Source organism: Heteronotia binoei, chromosome 2 (assembly GCF_032191835.1).
Source record: "Heteronotia binoei isolate CCM8104 ecotype False Entrance Well chromosome 2, APGP_CSIRO_Hbin_v1, whole genome shotgun sequence".
NCBI lineage: Eukaryota > Metazoa > Chordata > Lepidosauria > Squamata > Gekkonidae > Heteronotia > Heteronotia binoei.
Genome location: NC_083224.1, coordinates 127,357,643 through 127,380,636, shown reverse-complemented (window position 1 = coordinate 127,380,636; position 22,994 = coordinate 127,357,643). Strand labels below are relative to the sequence as shown.

Sequence of the window (22,994 nt, the reverse complement as noted above, 5' to 3'; positions counted from 1 at the left end):
AGAGGCTCTAAATTTCAGAATCCCAGAGCAAGGAGGCAACACCAGGGGAATGTCTCTGCCTCCACAGCCCTCCGGTGGAACTGATTAGTCACTCTGTGAGACAGGATGTTGGACTAGATAGACTACTGGTCTGATCCAGTAGGGCTGTAATCAAATAATAATATAAGTAGTAGAATTTTGCACTTTAACACTCTGTACTTACTAGTCCGTATTTCTGGGATACAGCAGCACTTTGCCTACCGAATTTCCGTTATCATCAGTTGACACACTGGTATCCACCACAGACGATGACTGGCCTGGGGATTCCAGTACTCCTGGGGAGGGGAAGGTATGACGGTGGGAGCAGGCAGATCTACAAGCGAAGGAGGCTGAGACATGAGAGTGCTCGACCACCTTCCAGCCTGCGTCCCATCCCGACGGTGACAGGTAGTGGGACCAGACGAACTTACCCGCCTCCGACACTGGTGTTGTGCAACGCCAGGTCCATCAATAATAAGACCGGTGTCCTTCGAGACTTCCTACTGGAACAGGACGCGGACCTGGCTTGCGTGACCGAGACCTGGGTCCGAGATGGGGAGACTGTGGCTCTCTCCCAGATGACCCCCCCGGGTTACTCGGTCCTCCACCAGTCCCGGACTAGTGGGCGGGGGGGAGGTGTGGCATTACTCATACGAGAGGTTTACACCTTTAGGGCTCTCCCGGCCCCGGAGATTCCAGGCATTGAATGTGCCGGCCTGATGTGGGACGTTGGGGAGGGGTTGGCGATTTGGCTGGTGTACCGACCGCCTAACGCACCAGCCGCCGCCTTACCATCCCTGGTGGAGGCCGCGGTGGGCTGGGCGTTGGAGTACCCAAGGCTATTGGTCTTGGGTGACTTCAATGTTCATGCCGACGACGCGGCCTCCGACCGGGCGATGGATCTGGTGTCATCCATGGCAACACTAGGACTCTCCCAGGTTGTTACAACGCCCACTCATCAGGCGGGACACATGTTAGACCTGGTCTTCGCGGCGGGAGTACAAGTGAACGATATTGCAATAGAAGCAGTGCCATGGTCGGATCACTTTGCCCTCAAGGCTCGTATGGATATGGCACCCCAAACCCGTTTGGGCGGAGAGCATATTTTGGCTCGCCCGCGGAGCCTGATGGACCCGGAACGGTTCCTGACGGCTCTACGGGATACCTGGCCCACTGGCGATTCCCTGGAAGCTCTGGTTGAGTCCTGGAACAATGGACTCTCCAGGGCTATCGAGGAGATCGCGCCTAGGCGTCCTCTGCGCCCCCGCCTCAAACCGTCCCCCTGGTTCAACCAGGAATTGCGGCAATTGAAGCGGGACCTCAGACGACTAGAGAGGCAATGGTGGCGTACTCGAGACGAAGTGACCCGAACATCTTATAGAGAGAGTTTGAAGACCTATGAGATGGCAATCAAATCCGCAAAGAAGACATACTTTGCGGCTAAGATTGCGTCCGCAACTTCGCGCCCGGCACAATTGTTTGAAATAATTCGAGACCTGACGACTCTGCCCCAGGGCAGACCAAATTCTGTTGAATTAGAGATAGGCTGTGAGGCTTTTGCGAACTATTTTGCGGACAAGATCGCGTCACTCCGCCACGACCTCCCTGTCAATTTTGAGACAGTTAACGTAACCGAGGCCCCGAGCATGTCTTCGAATTATATCCTGGACGGTTTCAGCCCCCTCAGCCTGGAGGAAGTCGACAGGATTCTCTCATCTGCCCGCCCAACAACTTGCAAATTGGACCCATGCCCTTCCTGGCTTATTAAATCCTGCCAGGGGGATCTTAGATATCCTATACGGGATATCATAAACAGATCCCTAACGGAAGGGCTTTTTCCGGCGCCCCTTAAAGAGGCCGTGGTCCGGCCCCTCTTAAAAAAACCATCTTTAGATCCGGCCCAATTGGCACACTATAGCCCGGTCTCAAACCTGCCCTTTCTGGGCAAACTTATTGAGAGGGCAGTGGCGAGGCAGCTACAGACTTTCCTGGAGGACGCTTCCATCCTCGACCCACTTCAGTCCGGCTTCCGTCCAGGTCACGGGACGGAGACGGTGTTGGTTGCCCTGGTAGATGACCTTCAACGTCATCTGGATCGGGGTGGCTCGGCAGTACTGATGTTGTTGGACCTATCGGCGGCGTTCGATACGGTCGACCATCGGTTGCTGACTTGCCATCTTGCCGACGCGGGGATTCAGGGGTTGGCCTTGCAGTGGCTTTCCTCCTTCCTTGAAGGTCGGGGACAAAGGGTCGTGATTGGGGGGGAACTGTCCCAGAGGCGCTCACTTAATTGTGGGGTGCCCCAGGGAGCGGTTCTCTCACCGATGTTATTTAACATCTATATGCGACCTCTTGCCCAGATTGCCTGAAGGTATGGGCTGGGGTGTCACCAGTATGATGATGACACCCAGCTCTATCTACTTATGGACGGCCGACCGGTCTGCGCCCCAGAAAACCTGGATCGGGCATTACAGGCCGTGGCTGAGTGGCTCAGACTGAGTGGACTGACACTGAATCCTGCGAAGACAGAGGTCCTTTGTTTGGGCCGTCGGGGACCGGGCGGGGAAATCCCCCTGCCAGCTTTTGACGGTGTACCGCTGAGGCCAGCGGACAGGGTCAGGAGCCTAGGGGTGCTATTGGAGCCGTCGCTAAAGATGGAGGCTCAGATAGCGACCACTGCCAAGTCCGCGTTTTTTCATCTTAGACGGGCAAGGCAGTTGGCCCCCTTCCTGGCCCCCCACGACCTAGCAACAGTGATCCACGCTACGGTCACCTCGAGGTTGGATTACTGCAATGCCCTCTACATGGGGCTGCCCCTGTGCCGGACCCGGAAATTGCAGCTAGTGCAGAATGCTGCGGCCCGGCTGTTATTGGGCCTCCCAAGGTGGGGGCACATCCGGCCGGGCCTTCGGGCTCTGCACTGGCTTCCAATAATATACCGAGTCCAGTACAAGGTGCTGGTCATCACCTTTAAAGCCCTATATGGCCTGGGACCTGCCTACCTGAGGGACCGTCTCTCCCCACACGTTCCCCAGAGAGTACTGAGGTCTGGCACTCAAAATCTGCTCACCATCCCTGGGCCCAAGGAAGTGGGTCTCAAGGCAGCTAGAGACAGGGCCTTTTCCACAATGGCCCCTATGTGGTGGAACCAGCTACCGGAAGAGGTGAGGGCCCTGCGGGACCTTGCTCAGTTCCGCAGGGCCTGTAAGACAACCCTCTTCCGGTTAGCCTATGCCTGATTAGATAATGTAGCTACCAGATTTCTGTGATTATACTGTATAGTTTTAATGTTATAATTCTAAGGTTTTTAGGTTTTAATTGTCTGATTTTAAATGTAATAACTTGCTCTGATTTTACTGTTTTATTGTTTTATTGTCGTTGTAAGCCGCCCTGAGCCACTTGTGGGAAGGGTGGGATAGAAGTCACCAAATAAATAAATAAATAAAATAATAAATAAATGAAGCTTACTATGTAGTTCCTCTTTTCATTATTTGAATGGATCAACAGTTTGGGGACATCTTAAAACTAATACTTGTGTATATGGAGAGCCAGTTTGGTGTAGTGGTTAAGTGTGCGGACTCTTATCTGGGAGAACCGGGTTTGATTCCCCATTCCTCCACTTGCACCTGCTGAAATGGCCTTGGGTCAGCCATAGCTCTGGCAGAGGTTGTCCTTGAAAGGGCAGCTGCTGTGAGAGCCCTCTCCAGCCCCACCCACCTCACAGGGTGTCTGTTGTGGGGGAGGAAGGTAAAGCTCTTGTGAGCCGCTCTGAGACTCTTCGGAGTGGAGGGCGGGATATAAATCCAATATCATCATCTAATGTTTTAAACCTTCTCAAAGAACTCCAAAGGCTGGTGAGGTAGGAGTTTCCTTTGAAGAGGCCAAATTGATTTCCCCTCAGCTGGTTCTGTTCTTCTATGTGCTGAACAGTTCCGTAACTATTCAAGAGACTAGACTCAAAAATCAACTTTGCTTTATTTTATGAGCTGTGGAAATAAACAGAAATCTGTTATTACTTATTACTACAGTTAATTCATCTCATACTGGAACAACAGATTTATACAAAATTAAAACTGCTCAAAGTAAAATCAAGAAACATAATTTAAAGATACAACTTGAATAATTAAACATAAACATAGACTGGCAATTCTAAAATTAAAACCAGAAGATATTCAAGATTCAATTTTTAAACACAATGAGTTGGATCCAAACTTGTGTAAGCAGAAGGTACTTGCCTGTGAATACTTCCTGCATCCCCCTTCCCCAGTGGCTTTCAATGAGCCAGCTTTGCTGTATTCACACAAGACCTGGGTGGGGGGGGGGGGATTTGCCTGATTTCCAGCTCACTCAGAGGATCTGGGGCTACTGAGAGAAGGCAGGAAAGATGTAATTGTTGAGATCCTTCTGATTGTGCATGTTTGGATTCAACCCAATGCATGCAGCACCATGCAACTCATTTAACTTCATTTTTTCTGTATTGCACAAAAGAAAGAAATAACATCATTGAAGGAACTGATCTGATACCACTTTTTGCATCTGAAGTTTTTAAAAAAAGAAACAGCTCCGTATGTTTTTAAAAATTCAGCAACCTAAAGAGGAGCAGAAGGAACAGGAGGTACTGATGTAATGGCTATATCCTTTTAACATGGTCAAGCATTATGAACTGCTTTAAGTATCTTCAGATATTACTAGATGTCCCATTCACATCCATGTCAGATCTACTCCTGGAAAGAGTAGACTCCAGTAGCATCTTTGTGGTGCCCCACCTCCTCGGGTGGCCATTGCCTATTTCCCTGTGGGGGAGGCTCTCCCCTCTATGGCAGCGAAGGGGGCCTCAGATCAGCGAAGGGGGCAGGTTAAGCGCACCTGCCACCCCACTGGCTGGCACAGGTGCGACCCATCCCTCTCTCTCTTCGTCTCCTGTACAGCCCCTTCAGCCTTGATCAGCTGCGCCTCTGTCATCACTGGTCCCCCTTCAGTGTTGCATCCCCTCCTTTTATACTTCTCAGTCTTCCTCTGGCTCCACCCCTCCGCCCTCCTCCAGGTCCCACCCTCCACATAAGGGAAGATGCCCAGGTTGAGGGCGGGGTGTCTTCTGGTGCTCCGTCATCGGGCCCATGATGGGCTGAAGCTTGCTCTCCTTGTGGCAAGCCCTGTGGGCCTGCTGTGGCTTCCGGCCACAAGGGAGAGGATGCGGTGGGTGGCAGACCTTCCTGGGGGCTGTGGGGGCCTGATGGTGCTGGTGGAGCATCCCTGGGGCTGGCGGGAGCCTCATGGCCTGCCTGGATTTGGGGCCTTGCCTGGTGGCCCGGTGTCACTTGCCCCCCAGCCTAGGGGCACGGGGCTGCCTGATGTCTTTGGCCAGCAATGCTGGCTCTGCGGTGAGCTGGGGGGGGGGGTGCGGCAGCAGGGGCTGAGTCCCGGCTGGACCTGGCCAGGATGACCTTAAGAGTCCAATAAGAATTTCAGAGTGCAAACCTTTGAGCTCCTTTTTCCCCCAGATATCTTCATCTAGCAAATGGAGCCTTTACTCTTGAAAACTTATACTCTGGAAATCTTGTTGGTCCCTAAGGTGCTACTGGACACGAATCTGTTCTTCTACTGCAGACCAACAGAGCTGCCAATCTGAAACAATCCTGGAAAGAATTTTAGACCAATAAACACAATGTTGATAGAAGGCATCGGTTTAAGTCAAGTAATTTGGTGGAGGTCTCCATTGTTGGCTTGCTTTCAAAACATTAAAGATAATTTTTCATTTCTTAAGGAACTGAATCACAGAAAATTCATGAGCAACAAAGCTTTTGGTTCCTTTTCCTTTTATTACAGATGCACAGGGATCAAATCTTCTAGTTACGGACTTTATAATCAGGAAACTGTAATAACAGAAAACAAGCGGAATCGTGTCACTATTTTTCTTTCATGATTTGAATAATCACAGAAGTGATACATTTGGTATACAAAGCACATTTATACACCAAATTAGGCTTTTAAACTCCTAACTGCCTTCTTCAGTTACATCAAAATAACAGCAATTAGGTAAAATAACACAGGAAACAGCGGCGGAATGCTTACTACGTTTTAAAGTAATTTTGACTACTTTGCAAAGAAAAGGAATTACCATGAAAATTACACACATTTTTCTTTAGGGGCTTATTCTAAGTTCTCCTTATTGTTATTACTCGCATCAGTTCTTTGGCGAAAAACTTTTAAATAGTATGTATGATACATTAGGAATAAACCTCCCTCCTGTCCTTTTGTAGAATTTGTCAGTAGAAAGGCTGAGCCATCAAAAGTTACAGGTGGAGGAAGAGTAATGTGCACTGTGCCCCACCTTCTGCAGGTGTTTTCAACTTCAGGAAACAAAGTCCATAAATAGTGAATGAGCTAGGAGAGGATAATTTGGAGAGAGCAAGGATGATAGTTTGAGCAGTGGAGTGGAAACTGGCTAGGCTTGAATAGACTATCTGTTTACAGAGTTTACCTCAGCAGAGCATGGAGGGAAGATTGGACTGAAAGAGGGAAAGTGAATATGAATATACATGAGTATGCAGATCAGATGAGTGTGTTGAAATAGTTTGTGTGCATACTTAGAGGACAGAGCACATGGACTCTGCATGAATGTACACTAAGGAATGTCTGCACCTTGTGAAGTCTTGTCTGAGGCCTAGAGAAGTCTAAACCCAGGTTTCTTGCCACTCATGAGAATATCAAATATATATTCCACAATATTAAAGAAACATATTTTGGTTCTGCTTATCAGCTGCATATGGCAGGAGGAATTTGTATACATGTGAAAAATTATATGCATGTCAGATGAGCCAAATCTGATATGGAAGAGACTGTTCAATTCATTTTTTATCTAAGCTCCTGCATGTAAACTAAACAAAAGCAAACAGATTTCACAGAGCTAGTGTATTTTGTTAAGTTGTCTGATCAACTAAATTTCTCAGAGGTTTCAGGACTCACTGAAAATATTTTTATTTATTTAAAACATTTATTAGCAGCATTTCTCCCTTGAAGAATTCAAGGCAGTTCACAGCATAACTAGAACATTAAAAAACAGCAAAAAAAATTCCCATAAAAGTCACAGTTGAAAAACTCCAAACAGGATTGCCAATATTAAGAACAAAAGAACATAAGAGAAGCCATGTTGGATCAGGCCAATGGCCCATCCAGTCCAACACTCTGTGTCACAGAGTGGCCAAAAAAAAGGAGGTTCACAAGTGGGGCTAGAAGCCCTTCCACTTTGCCCCCTCAAGCACCAAGAATACAGAGCATCACTGCCCCAGACAGTTCCAATAATACGCTGTGGCTAATAGCCACTGATGGACCTCTGCTCCATATTTTTATCCAAACCCCTCTTGAAGCTGGCTATGCTTGTAGCCACCACCACGTCCTGTGGCAATGAATTCCACTGCTCTGCAGTTTTATTGAATAGCCACAAGTTCTTGTATTGTGAGAAAGGGAGAAGTACTTCTTTCTCTACTTTCTCCATCCCATGCATCACTTTGTAAACCTCTATCATGTCACCCCACAGTCAACGTTTCTCCAAGCTAAAGAGCCCCAAGCGTTTTAACCTTTCTTCATAGGGAAAGTGTTCCAAACCTTTAATCATTCTAGTTGCCCTTTTCTGCACTTTTTCCAATGCTATACTATCCTTTTTGAGGTGCGGTGACCAGAATTGTACACAGTATTCCAAATGAGACTGCACCATTGATTTATACAGGAGCATTATGATACTGGCTGATTTGTTATCAATTCCCTTCCTAATAATTCCCAGCATGGCAGTGGCCTTTTTTATTGCAATCGCTCACTGTCTTGACATTTTCAGTGAGTTACCTACAACGACACCAAAATCTCTCTCTTGGTCAGTCTCTGCCAGTTCACACCCCATCAACTTGTATTTGTAGCTCAGATTTTTGGCCCCAATGTGCATTACTTTGCACTTGGCCATATTGAATCTCATCTGCCATGTTGATGCCCACTCACCCAGCCTCAACAGATCCCTTTGGAGTGCCTCACAATCCTCTCTGGTTCTTACAACCCTGAACAATTTAGTGTCATCTGCAAATTCAGCCACTTCACTGCTTACTCTCAACTCCAAATCATTTATGAACAAATTAAAAAGCATGGGACCCAGTACTGAGCCCTGCGACACCCCACTGCTTATCGTCTTCCACTGTGAAGACTGCCCATTTATACCCACTCTTTTTCCTCTTAATTAGCCAGTTTTTGAGCCACAAGAGGACTTGTCCTTTTACTCCATGACTCTCGAGCTTACTAAGAAGCCTTTGCTCACCATACAGTTCTAAATAAAACTGTCTTCAGCTGAACGTTGACTGTGATAGGGCCATGAGTACCTCCCTGGGAAGGTTATTCCATAACTGTGGGGCTACTGCAGAAAAATCCCTCTCTCATGTACCTACTAGGAATGAGCAAAAAAAAAAAATCAATATTTTTCCAATTCAGGTCCATTTTATTCAGCTCCATTATACTTTACAGGGCCCATCCTCATATGGTATAATGGAGTTCAAAAAGTGTTTAAACTTTAAATGCCTTCTAACCATACCTGAATAAAAGCCAAATAATATTGGCTGTTATTCGGGCATGGCTATTTTGGTATCAGACTGTAATTCCTGCATAGGAATGTATAGGAGAAGACAGTTCTTCAGGTACCTTAGTCTCAAAGCCATGTAGGGTTTTAATGGACAAAAACAGCACCCTGAACGGGGCTCAGGAACAGATTGGTAGCCAGTATAATTGCTGTACTATTGGGAAAATATGGTCTTGATAGTTGGCCCCAACCGGCAGTCTAGCTACAGTTTCTGTACTAGCTACAGCTTCTGAACACTCTTCAAGGGCAGCACCAAGTAGAGTGCACTGCAATAGTTCAGTCCAGCTGTAACCAAGGCATGGATCACTGTGGGTAGATCTGACTGACCCAGGAATGCAGTTGACACACCAGCTGGAGCTGGTCAAAACTGCTGTCAGGCAGCACTCCCAAGCTGTGTACCTGGCTTTTCAAGGAGTATAACCCCATCCAAGATAGGGGAGATCTGAAGTCCCTGGTCTGCCTTTATACAAACCCAGAAATACAATTAATGCATGAAATACCAACCCAGAAATACAATTAATGCCTTAAGCAATAAAGGATCTAAAAAAAGAAAAACAAAATGTCCATACTTGGAGCCTTAAACTATGGAGTAACTTACTGCTGCTTTCAGAGCTTGGTCTAGATCTTCCAGTAAATCTTCACAGTCTTCTAAGCCGATAGACATGCGAATCAATGTATCGGAGATTCCAAGGGCTTCCCTTTCTGCCTTTGGAATGGAGGCATGAGTCATGAGGGCACTGAATAAGAACAAACAGTTCATGGTTTCAGATTAATAAATCAAAGGCTAGATACAGACCAAACAATTGCCAGTAATACAACAGTTTAAAAAGAACAATGTATTGCAAAAAGTTATATGAGCACATACACTATATTGTCAATTCACTAGTCTGGTCCTAGTTAAACATGGACTTTTGGGTCATGCCAGGCTACTGCCTGAAACCCACAGGTCACATATTCTGGGGGTTTGGACTTGCTGTGTCAATATAAACAGGCAAGCAGCTGACTCTATGAACCTTGGCTCTGGCACACCACACACAGAATCTGCTGGCAAAAAGCCACAGCAGAGGCTGAATACAGGCATCATAAAAACAGATCTCACATGATATACTTCACAACCAGGACCAGGTTGGCAACTGAAAGTATAGACAGGCTTTCCAGTAAATACCAGCACAGCCATTAGCGCTCGCTTTGGACAGGATGGTTGCTTTGCAGCAATTTTTATAAGTGATACATGTATGTGTTAACCTGCTTATCATTATTTTTTTAAAAAAATCATTTTTTTTAAAGTGCAAAGCTCCTCAAGGTATCTGTGCTGAAAGGCAGAAAAATCTTCGTGATATCATGGGGCTGGCTAACTAAACAGTCATACAGACTACATCTCCTTTAACCCTGTAGAAATATCTTTTTCAGAGCTTAACCTGGGACAAAAACCTTCCATTTTGACAATAGTGAGGGTGCCTTTGGAATCATATCCCTGCCCTTCACTGTGTGATACCAACCTTCCTTATCCTGTGTGAGGAAATGCATTTTCTCCTGGGAGGTTTGAAATGGGAAAACCTCCAAGTTGTGTTTTTAAAGTGTTTATTCCCTCTGGGCAGAGAGGGGGAGGAAATCTGTTCAATTGCCTCGCACCTTAATACAAATGCTAGTAGATCTTACAGGGGAGATAATGAAGGAGAGATTGGATTTATACCCTGCCCTTCACTACCCAAAGGAGACTCAGAGCAGCTTACAAATCTCCTTCCCCCCCACAACAAACACTTCGTGAGGTAGGTGGGGCTGAGAGAGCACTCCCAGAACTGCTCTCAAGCAGAACAGCCTTGAGAGAACTTGTGGCTGACCCAAGGTCACCTCAGCAGGTGCATGTAGAGGAGTGGGGAATCAAACCCAGTTCTCCCAGACAAAAGTCTGCACACTTAACCACTACACCAAACTGGCTCTCATAATGGGTGGGTCATGCTCTTCCCCTTCTCCAAGCAGGGAACAGATACTTGGATGGATTAAGGCTAGAAAGTCTTTAGAAAAGAGAATTCTAGAAATGTCCATGATAATCCTCTTTGATCTGGTGTGACCCGGTCAGTGGGTGGACAAACAGATGTAATAAAAACTCCTTGCTGCAGGAAAGAACTAGCTTCTCCTTGGATGTTGAGTCCATGAGAGGACACAGACCTCTCCTCTGGGAAGCCAGCAATTTTTGACCATGTGCTGGCCTAGAGAGCTGAAGGGAGCTTCAAGGTAATGGCCCTTTGTAGGGATTTGTAACCATCTAAACTAAAGGGGCCCACCCTATATTTTAACATCTGATGAGGCGTGTGTAGAGAAAGGGATAGAGGATTTGCATTTTTACCAATATCTTTTAGGATCCCTTGTTCAATCCATTGCTGTGCTAAAAGGACGCTTGTAAACATTTTCATTTATAAAAATACTTTATAACTTTGGGATTCCTTGTTTAATCCGTTGCTGTGCTAAAAGTATGCTTGTAAACATTTTCTTTTATAGAATACTTTATAACTTTTGATGCTGGGAGTGGTCTCTGTATCACATAGGCCTCCACCGTCTCGGACAAGCTATTTTAAAAGGAGTGTCATGGGGAAGGCAGGTATTTAGCAAGTGGCTATTCCTCCAGGGGCACACAAGGCAGTAAGCTGTCCCCATGGAGAAGGAGGGAAAGCAGAAGATGGGGGGGGGGGAGAGATAAACATAGATTGCATGATTTGTGGGAAGAAGAGAAGGAATCAGGAAAAGATCTCCAGCTCTGGGGGCTTTCAGGGAAGAGGAAATAGTGGGGAAGGGGAAAACAAGATGCCTCCCCCAAGCCTTTGCAGCTTCCCTGCTTTTATTACTGTGGATAATGAGTACAGCTAAGTTGTGCCAAGTATGTCCTCCTGTATGCAAAGTTTCAACAGCAGACATTTTATCTTCCTATGGCTAGACTGAAATAAGGGTGTGGAAAATCTCACTTTATTGACCTTCCTTCACTTAGAAACAATCAAAAGACGGAGTTGGCAAAACATAGTTTCTGGACTTCTCATTAAAAAAAAGAATGGAAACAATATTATGGTGGCTAAAGCATTGTGGATAAGAATGGTCTTCTGAAATTGCCTTTTTTATTTTACAAAATTTATACCCTGCCTTTATGACCTCATTAGGGCCATGAAGGTGGCTCAACATGGTGCCACTGAATTACAGCTATTCTCTATTATATATGTAACCAAATCTTATGGCATAATCATGACCAAGGTTCCCTGTAAACTGTGCTAGTGTGTGCTAGATTACACATTTCTGGAACTGAGTGCAAGAATTTTCATCACCAGTGTGCAGGTCTAATGAGTGAATGGCCTTGCCCTGCCATTCATCAACTTGCCTAGCTTACTGGCTGGTCATCTGAGCTGGGCTCAGCAGCAGTGGGAGGGAGCTGCAGTCCCTATAAAGGGAGGCACTTGTGAGGCCCAACCCTTCTTCCTGTTCCAGTATGCCAGGAAGAGCCCTTTTGCTGTGCAAGCTGGGACTAACTGGAAGCTGCTGCTGCCCTGTCCCAGCTACATCAGGTGAGTCTCCTCCTGACCTCTCTATGGCCAAGAGGGAGGTTGGGACTGGAGGGCCCCAGCCAGACCACACATTTCTCTCCCCCTCAATGGGCTTTAAAGTTAAAAGCAGAGTGAGGATCTTCATGGGCCTCTTGCTACCAGCACCTGGGGGGGGGGAGGATTGAGAGAGATCCCCTCTACCTGGGAGGCAAGTCAGGGGGGGGCAGGCAGGCTGCATGTTACTCTTTCACCATGGATTTTAAAATTAACTGTGGTAGGAGGCTCTTCAGATGGAGGGGTGGGGGAAGGAGCAAGGCTCAGCAGCATTGCAGGGTAGCTTGGTGAACCTGGAGCCAGCAGGGCAGAAGGTCCCTTGAGCTTAGTTGAAGAGACAGGGAAGGCACCAGCCTCAGCAGTGTGCTGGAGACAAGTGGGCGGCAGTTGCCTCATTGCTTAGTGTGTCCCAGAGCCAGCAGGGCAGAAGGCCTCTCAAGATTTGTTAGAGAGGGGAGGACAAAGTAGGATATAAGGGGAAAGCTGGGAGGATGGAGGTCCTGGGGGAGGTCTTTTAGTAGCAGTTTTAGGACATAAGATGGGTTAATGGCCCACCTAGTCCAACAGTCTGTATCACACAAAGTGGCCAAAACTCGGGTGCCATCAGAGTCCTAGCTGCAGTGCCAGAACTCTAGAAGCCCTCTTACTCTTGTTTTCCCTCTGGTTTAAGACTAACAAGATTTTTAGGGTATAAGCTTTTGTGACTCTTGTAAACTTATACCCTGGAAATCTTGTCCAGATGTTACTGGACTTGAATCGTACTGCAGACCAACATGGCTACTATCAGGAAATAAGTAAATTTGGCAAGTTTACCTTGACTTCCAGAAAGTTTTTGATAGTTCCTCATCAAAGGCTCCTAAGTAAGCTCAATAGTCATGGGGTAAAGGGACAAGTCCTCTCATGGATCAAAAACTGGCTACTTAATAGGAAACCGAGAGTGAGTATAAATGGGCAATTTTCACAGTGGAGGGTGGTAAGCAATGGTGTACCACAGGGCTCAGCATTGGGTCCGATCCTTTTTAACTAGTTCATTAATGATTTGGAGTTGGGAGTAAGCAGCAAAGTGGCTAAGTTGTTCAGAGTAGTGAGAACCAGGGAAGTTTGTGAGGCACTTCAAAGGGATCTGTCAAGGCATGGCGAGTGGGTGTCAATGTGGCAAATGAGGTTCAACATCGGCAAGTGCAAAGTAACGCACATTGGGGCCAAAAATCCTAACTATAAATACAAGTTGATGGGTTCCAAACTGACAGACTGACCAAGAGAAAGATCTTGGAGTCGTGGTAGATAACTCACTGAAAATGTCACGAATGGGTGCAACTGCAATTTTTTTTTTTAAAAAAAGGCTAACACTATGCTGGGGATTATTAGGAAGGGAATTGAAAACAAATCAGCCAGTACCATAATGCCCCTGTATAAATCGACGGTGTGGTCTCATTTGGAATACTGTGTACAGGGTTTTGTTTAAGCAGGAACGCAGTTCCGGCTGGCTTGGCAGCAGGGGGTGGGGCCTAATATGCAAATGAGATGCTGCTGGGCTTTTTCTACCTAAAAAGCCCTGACTGTGTACAATTCTGGTCACATCTCAAAAAAAAAAAAAGATACTATAGCATTGGAAAAACTGCTGAAAAGGGCAACTAGAATGATTAAAGTGTTGGAACATTTTCCCTATGAAGAAAGTCTAAAGCAATGTGGAGCTTTTTAGCTTGGAGAAATGATGACTGAGGGGTGACATGATAGAAATTTACAAGATTATGCATGGGACAGAAAAGGTAGAGAAAGAAATCCTTTTCTCCCTTTCTCACAATACAAGAACTCATGGGCACTCAATGAATTTGCTGAGCAGTTGGGTTAGAATGGATAAAAGGAAGTACCGTATTTTTCGGTCCATAAGGCGCTCCGGACCATAGGACGCACCTTCCTCCTGGGGGGCGATCCGCTGCCTCCGATCCAGCGCTTCCCCCGCACCTGCCTGCCTGGCTTCATCTTCTTCAGGCAAGTGCTGGGATTGCTCCATGTGGCCCCACCGCAAACCCAGCGCTTCGCAAGCGCCGGCTGCGGAGGGGGCAGCGTGCTTCCTCCTTGTCTGTCTGCCTGGCTCCACCTCTGATGCTTAAAGCAAGCACTGGGATCGCTCCCTCTGCCCTCCGATCCCAGCGCTTGCTTTAAATATCAGAGGTGGAGCCAGGCAGACAGACAAGGAGGAAGCACGCTGCCCTCTCCACAGACGGCGCTCGCGAAGCGCTGGGTTTGCGGAAGGGGCGGGTGCTTCCTCCTTGCCTGTGTGCCTGGCTTCAGCTGTGATGTTTAAAGCAAGCGCTGGGATCGGAGGGCGGAGGGAGCGATCCCAGCGCTTGCTTTAAGCATCAGAGGTGGAGCCAGGCAGACAGACAAGGAGGAAGCACGCTGCCCCCTCCGCAGCTGGCGCTTGCGAAGCGCTGGGTTTGCGGTGGGGCCACATGGAGCGATCCCAGCGCTTGCCTGAAGAAGATGGAGCCAGGCAGGCAGGTGCGGGGGAAGTGCCGGATCGGAGGCAGCGGATCGCCCCCCCGGAAGGTACGTACCTTCGGACCATAAGACGCACACACTTCCCCCCCACACACTTTTTTTGGGGGGGAAGTGCGTCTTATGGTCCAAAAAATACGGACTTCTTCCTCCGAAGGGTGACTAACACATGAAATTCACTGACACAGGAAGTGGTGGTAGCTACAAGCATACAGCTTCAAGACAGGATTGGATCAACATATGGAGCAGAGGTCCATCAGTGGCTATTAGTCACAAGGTACAGATGGAACTCTGTCTGGGGCAGTGATGCTCTGTATTCTTGGTGCTTGGGGGGGCAACAGTGGGAGGGCTACTAGCATCCTGGCCCCAATGATGGACCTCCTGATGGCACCAGGTTTTTTTGGCCACTGTACAACAGAGTTTTGCACTGGATGGGTCATTGGACTGATCCAACATGGCTTTTCTTATGTTCTTATGTAATCCACATTGTGGAACAAAATAATACTGGCCTTCCTCACATGGTTGTTGTAGAGGTCACTGTGAAAATGAAGGTGAAGGACTTAAATGAACTGTATCAAGGCTAAATTTTAATTTACAATATCAGTATTAATGAAAGTGACTTTACTGACTTTTTCAGAGGGGGTGTGTGTGTTGGACTACAGTATAAGACCTAGATTTAAGTCCAGAACACCACAGAGACCCACAGAATTATCGAGATTTAAGAATTCAATGGTAAAAAACCCTTATCCTCAGCTACCCAGAATTTTAAGATTGTGATGGGAGAGGAGGTGTGTGCCCTAGACGGTTTCTAATGTGCTCTCCCCCCTGCAAGTGGTGTCTGGTGTGGCAGCTAGAGAATATTGCTTGCCAAAGATGTAACAGCAGCTCAGGGCTGCTTTTACTCTTTTCTGATGCTCTCTCTCTCTCTTTCACTCTGTATGTGTAGTATGTAATTGTTGTGAAAAAGGAAAGGTAGCTTTAAGGTGGCTCACAACTTTTATGGTATGGTTCAAAGATTTTTTTTTCCCACACAGAGCTTCAGAACTTAGAGGGAACACTGATCAGGACCATTTTTCTGTATGTATGTGTTGCTATGTCACAACTGACCTATGACCAGTGTTCCCTCTAAGCTGAGTTGGCGTGAGTTAGCTCACAGATTTTTACCTGGATAACAAGTTTTATTAAATTTAATGGGGAAAATTAGGGAATTGGGCGAAGGATCAGGGATAGGATACAGAAAATAAAAGAACAGATTACAGTTATTACTACATCAAGAAAAACAAAAGAAAAAATATAATTCATTATAACTGCAAGTACTCAAAATTAATACACAGATATTACCTTTAAAGTCTACAAATATTTTATGATCTTTTGATATTACTGTAAAATCCTCCTGTTTTACCAACTATTTAGTTAATCTACATAAAGCAACAGAAGGAAGAAAAAAAGAAGAGAAAGAAAGGTTCAAATTCTGGTCTTCAGTACTAGCTTATTAACCAAGAGGTTTCAATATGTAGCAGCAGCAGCAGCAGCAGCAGCATCTCTTTCTAATTTACAAAGGAATCTCAAGGCTAAACGAAAATAAAACAAGCTTCTCATTAACCATGAAAGGCTTTTGAGTTAGATGAGTACAGTTATGATACTCATGTCTTATTAGCAAATGTTGATAATTTTAGGCATCTACTTGAACAATTAGCTCTCTTTAATAAACAAAAGGATGGGTTTTCAAAAAGAAAAGAGAAAAAGTAAGCAAGGGAGAAGAAAACAAACAAACACAAACCCATGGAATGCTGTTTTTACAGCAGCCCTCATCTCAGAAGGCATTAGCCATTCCCAATTGCTCTCACAACTTCACAATAAACAGAAAGGGGAACCTTTTTTAGCCTCCAGCTCACACATTTTTTGTCTTAGCTCAGGAAGGATGACCCCAGAGCACACTAATTTATGCAGAAACTCACAATTTTAATGCCAATAGCTCACAACTTTAATGCCAGTAGCTTACAAAGTAGACTTTTTGCTCACAAGACTCTGCAGCTTAGAGGAAACAATGCCTATGACAGCCCCAGCAAAAGATTTCAAGGCAAGTGATAAGCAGAGGTTTGCCATTGCTTTCCCTAGTGGTCTCTCATCCAAGCACTGGCCCTGTTTAGCTTCTGAGAACAAGCTATACATCGCCATTCTACATTGCCAGATTTTTGTAGGACATAGTAATTTTTGTGTTTCAGCACTGGGGACACAATGTGCAATAATGAGTTGAATCCACAAATTAGACTGTAACTCACTAGGCAAACTCTCAATTAGATATTGTGATAAATGTGTCATATATTCAGTAGTCTATACTTATATATTTAATTCCACCCCCCCACCCCACCCCCAGATTAACTTCAACACAGATTTCAGATGAAGCTTCACTCACGGATGTTCTGCCAGGCTTTCATATCCTCCCAGACTTTCAGCCAGTGCAAAAAGCTAGAGAAAAAAAATGCAAAATATTATGTTTGAACAAATAGTAACCCCTAGGGTTTTTTTAAAAAAAAATCTACATGTATGGCTCAATGACAAATTAGAACCTAGAAAGAATTAGTTGCACCTGAGAAGCACGGAAGTAACTATTTTGAGAAAATAAATGCTAAGGATGCATAAACATCACAAAGCTGCCACTTCAACAAAAACTGAAACAAAGCCCCTATTTGTCTGCAGTTTTGGAAGATTGTTTGTATGGGTGCTTTCACACACGCACACTAATTAATGCATTTCAACCACTTTCAATGCACTTTGGAACAAGATTTTACTGTGTGAAATTGCAAGATCCACTTGCAAGCAGTCACTGACTTGTTAGCATGTGGGAAAGTGCCCTATATCTATCTTGGATCAATCAATGAATCACACTATGCCTCCTTTCAGAGATGATAGAGTAATACTGCTGAAATAAGCAAGGCCAGGCATATAATTCTAAACTGTTCAAATCTGAAACCAATAAGATAGTAAAGGATGAAGCTTAAAAACTTATGATTGTATATACTTCTCACCTAGCTATAGAAAACTTTACATGGCAGGAGGATGCTTGACAAAACTCACCTTCTCTTCCAGAACAGAACTATGAGAATTGCACTTGCCAGACCTGCACAGAGAGCCAAAGTATGTTGTATGTTTTTCATATATTTTCATGTGTTCCTTGCAGCTGCAGGGACCTGCATCTTAAAAAAGAGGCAGCCCAAACAGGCTCAGAACATCACTGTAGGGAGGAGGAAGGGCTCCTTTCCACCCAAGAAATTTTCTCATGAAAAAGCAGCATTGGGGTGGGGTGGAGGAATGAGTTATTTCAGCAATTTTGCCTCACTAGGGGTGAGTACCTGCACTCATGGAGCAACAAAATCAACAAATTAACTCCCCCTCTCTCAACATGGTTTTCATGCAAGAAAAGTGCTTGAGAGGTGCAGGAGCCATTCTCTTCCTTGAAAGCAGTTACCCACAGCCTACTGGAAGAACATGTGAAAACACATGAAAAAAAGGTAACACATAGTTTGGCTCAGAGATAGCACTCTACTAGTTTAAGAGAAGCTATACCACCCATGTAATTTATTGAACTGAAGTCTTTTGAAGAAGGACTGGTGCTTCAGAACAGTAAAGATATCTGGAATGTATTTTGGATATGTATGTTTGGATATTAATAGCATCTGAGGCCAAGTGCTGAGGAAGATTCATATCAAAACTGGTTCCATCACATGCACAAAGAAGATACTGAACTCTGCTCCATGTCAGAGTATGCTCTGGAGGGGTGCTTCTGAAATATTTTTCAATGTTCCTATGTGAATTTTAGAATTCATTCTAGTAAGAGACTGATATTGTTGAGACATTGTTATATGTGTAATTCAAGTTGGAAATAACTACTATATGGTCTATATGAAATTCTACCTCGCATATGTGTAAAAAATCTATGAAAAAAAGTTTGTTATAGTGATATGTTATGTTATTATTAAGTATGTTATAGTTTCAAGGTGCTAGTTTTGACTTTTAAAGTCTTACATGGCCTGGGACCAACATACCTGCGGGACAGTCTCTTCCTATCTATGCCCTAGAGATTTCTTCGTTCGGCCTCCCAAGATAGGCAGACTGTCCCCGGCCCAAGAGATGCCTGCCTTGCCTCTACCAGGGCCAAATCCTTTTCGGTCCTGGCCCCAACCTGGTGGAATCAGCTCCCCATGGAGATTCGGCCCCTGCCTAGCTTGTTAACCTTTCGTAGGGCCTGCAAAACGGAGCTGTTCCGCCAAGTCTTTGGGTGAGGCAGTGGGCATCTATCCATTAGATCGGTTGGCCTCCCCTACTGCACTACTATACTATCTTACTGAGATGATTTGCTGTACTGTCCTGCTACATCATTTTATTATACTGTCCTGCCGGACCATTTTGTTGTACTGAATATTGAAATTGGGTTTTTTACTGTTATGCTGTTATGATTTTATTGTGGTTTTATTATTTATGTTGTTCTCCGCTCTGAGCCCCTACAGGGGAATGGGTGGAAAAATAAAAAAATAAAAATAATAATATTAATATTATTATTATTATTAATATTAATATTGCTGCACTGTGCAAGGGCCACAACCCTCTGGCTTAGCTCCATGTGCTAGAAACAGGATGCTGCAATATCTGTGACATGGAAGCTATCCTCTTTTCTCCTTGTATCTGATGAAAGATGCTTTGACTCTTGAAAGCTCATGCCCTGAAAATCTTCTTGGTTTCTGAGGTGCTACTGAACTCAGATCTCTCTCTTCTGCTGTAGTTTCACACACAAGAATTCCAGGGTTCTGAGTCAATATTCACTTTATCAGATGCATGAAGTATTCTACTATTAATCTGACAACTTTATATCCAAAGCTTCAGACAGCAGAAAGCAGGAGGGAGGGGGGATGTTACAGAGAGTGGCTAGTTTAAACAATAATCAAAAGAGTAATCTATTTACTAGGAAAGGAATTAATTGCCTGGGACAAGGTTTGGATTTATGATTAGTATATGGTTACCTGCTAGGCGCCCCTGGAATAGGCTATGCTATAAGGCAAAGAATATAATTTTCCTTTTCCTCTTAGGTGTTTCTTGATAATACACTTTTATTAGCCATTATTCTTAGATACAAAAGGGAGCTATTTGCTCATTTTTTATTAATTTGGTTCTAATGTGTTTAAAGAGTTTGCTGAAACAGGTGCCAATCTGTAAATGCCAACAGGCACACACCTAATGATACCTTGCTGGCAGTTAAGAAAAAGGAAGCTCATACAAACTGCACAACTGTATTTAAAGCAATGCCTTCCCAGTGATGAGTGAGGACACAACTGTGATTTGTTCTAGTCTTCTGAAGCCAAAGCATTTATTTAATCCGTTTTAAAACACTGAGCTGGTGTTACATCAGCAAAAAATGCCACTGCTTTCAAAATGTCATTTATAATTGCAGAGCAAAATTAGAGAGCTGTTGGCACTAGAAAGAATTATCTAGCTCAAAGCTATTAAGCAAGCACCAGATATCTGATTGAAACTTCCCATTAATTCTGAGACACCCTTTTCCTTCTCTATCATTAGTGGACTTCCCATAATTATATCAGTTATTTACATGCTGATGTGAACCATTACTACGTTAGTGCCATAATAGATAGGCAGCTCCTTCCCTCCAAAATCAGCCACTTCTTTAGTTTCCACACCCTAACCATTCAACGTTCTTCTTTTAAAGGCAATGTATATTCCAGAGTTTTACCTTTAAATTTTTGAGAAATGTGGTGGCATGTTCAAGGTTTCCTTTAATGTAGAAGGAAATCATTCCTGGGCAGCCTGTGCTCTGACGCTTCATCAGCTCATATTGCGGGTGCGAGGTTAATCCTAAAATGAGTTATTAAAAACAAATCACCTGATTTTGAATACTATGAGTTTATTAAACAGTTTATTAAATATGGAGTAGGTAACCAAAGATATGGGGAGGGAAGCCAGCAAGATAAAGCTCAATCTCATCAGGTCTCAAAAGCAAAGCAGGATACGTAGTTGGAAGGAAGACAATCAAGAAAGAATATGCAGAGGAAGACATTGGAAAAAAACCTCTGCTTCTCACTTGCCTTGAAATCTCCTTGCTGGGTCACCATAAGCTGGCTGTAACTTGACAGCACTTTAAACATACACACACACAACCAATAAGTGGATGTCCAGCAGGCCTTAGTAGTGTTGAGAACCTTATTGTACAGGCTCCAAAATAATTTGTCAGAAATCAAAGAGAGGATCATTCTAACTGCAATTGTTATATTATGTTGTCATTAAATTTTGGAAGGCTCTGCCTGGAATGACAGTGGACACTGGAAAGTAAAGCAATGGAGCCATTTATGGGGGAAGGACTGTGGCAGTAAAGTGCTGAGAATCAACTATAAGCTGAGAGCCAGCATCTGTTGCTTCCAACTTGGTCATTCAGCCTCCAGAATGATTTACACATTTGCTGACTCATTTTACTTACTGGGCTCTCTCCAGCTTGTAGTGGCCAAAACTGGCATAATTACAGTCAATGACATTGCTTTTCTAGAAATGCAACTGCCAAGTTCTGCAAAATCAACTTACCAGGGAAAAGGACCTTTTCCACTCTTGGATCTGACTCAAGGTATTTAGCGACCACAAGCGCATTGTGGAAATGTTGTTTCATGCGGATTGACAGTGTCTTTAAGCCCCGATTGCAAAGATAGGCATCAAAAGGAGATGGAACTGCTCCAAGGGCTGCACAAGATACAAGAGAAATAACTCTATCTTGCCACTTTTAAGCATTATAGTCTACTCCAGGGGTCATTTTGTAGAAAAAGAGGTGCTGGAGCTTATTAGCATAATTAATTAGCATATGCCATGCCCCTTGACATCACCAAAAGTGAGGCAGAAGGAATGAAAGAATGAAAAATGAAAGGAAGGAAGGGAGAGGTAGGAAAAAATGGGGGAGAGAGGAGTGAAAGAGAGAAAAATGGAAGGAAGAAAGGAAGGCAGAATGAAAGAAAAAGACAGAAAAACAGAGAGAGAAAAAAAGCCTCCCTTTGGCTCCCCTTCACTGCCAAGTGGGGGGAAGTGAGAAGGAGCCCTGCAATGGCTAACTGCCTCTTAAAGCAAAAAGCAAAAGTGGGTCTGCTCGTCAGCTGCTCGCTTTAAGAGGTGATTGAAAAGCAAAATAGCAAAGGGGTCTTAGCATTTTAAATGTTGGGGATTCTATGGCTTGAATTAGGACTTCTAAGTCTGGAGGTCTGAACCAAAGATGGACTGTGCAAGTGTGGACCTCAGTGCCTTCTTTAAGTATGGGGACGGGAATTCATATGCCCATCAGAACTCATTTCTGACTGGCAGTAACTGGTTTATGACGAATCATTGATTCAGATTAAATATTAAGAAAAAATACTGTCTATAGCAGTAGTGGAACTCTTTCACTGGAGGTTTTTGAAAAGCAAGATAAACTTTGGAAATGAACTCTACACAAAAATGCAAAAGGGCATTTCTGAGACTGAGCAGATTTGAAAAACCTGCATAATTAACACATTTTTCAGCATGCTGCAGCAGCCCATTTGTTGCTTTCCATGTCTGATTTATACTCACCATATTGTAGGAATTTGAGCCTTTCATAGAGATCACTGTTGTTTACTGACACTAGTCCCATTACAACATCAGTGTGCCCTGAAGACACAAGAAGGGAAAGGAAACAATAACAATTTGGGGATTTTACATAAGGAGAACACACAAGTGCATTTTGTTATAACTGCCCCCCTCACTGCCCTACACAAGCGTGATTTTAATCAGGACAAAGATCTTCTGAGCATTGCTATCTTCTTTGAACTGCTTACACTGAAGACAGAGTAACATAGTCAGGCTTGGAGAAAAAATGCCCTGTCCCTTTAATAGAAGCTTAATGTATGGAAATGGACAGCTGAAGCTTTTCATGGCATGAATACCATACAGGGACAGGCATTTTTCTCCATGCCTATTGGCAATTTTAGGACCAGACTGGTGCTTTGTGGGCAGCTCTACTCCTGTTTTCAAGAGAGAAATCGTAAGCAGATCTTTTAAGAATTCTACTCAGGTCTATTTAGTGGAGCTTAGTCACAGGCAACTTTTCTTAGAACTGCACTGTAAGTGTGGTAAGACTGGCAGGATCCAGCTGATTTTGTTTGGGTACAACAAAATGCTCCTCTGATGTAAAGTGCTATTTGCAAATAAAAGATAGCAAATAGCCTTGTGGAAGAGATAAAAATTAAGAACAATGACAAGCTTTTGGCTGAATGCTG

The 22,994-nt window shown here is 44.5% G+C and overlaps 1 protein-coding gene across 1 annotated transcript in view; it reads right to left on the bottom strand.

Moving 5' to 3' along the window:
- Positions 1–3,974: 3,974 nt before the first annotated feature.
- The window catches only part of CTH (cystathionine gamma-lyase), a 40,507-nt gene continuing 21,487 nt past the window's right edge, over positions 3,975–22,994 (bottom strand). Inside the window, exons 7-12 of the mRNA XM_060232016.1 lie at positions 22,309–22,386; positions 21,301–21,453; positions 20,459–20,580; positions 17,132–17,184; positions 9,231–9,369; positions 3,975–5,891 (exon numbers count right to left, since the gene is read on the bottom strand). Coding sequence (XP_060087999.1) covers positions 5,865–5,891; positions 9,231–9,369; positions 17,132–17,184; positions 20,459–20,580; positions 21,301–21,453; positions 22,309–22,386 — 572 coding nt within the window. The 3' untranslated portion in view covers positions 3,975–5,864. The remainder of the gene's footprint in view (positions 5,892–9,230; positions 9,370–17,131; positions 17,185–20,458; positions 20,581–21,300; positions 21,454–22,308; positions 22,387–22,994) is intronic.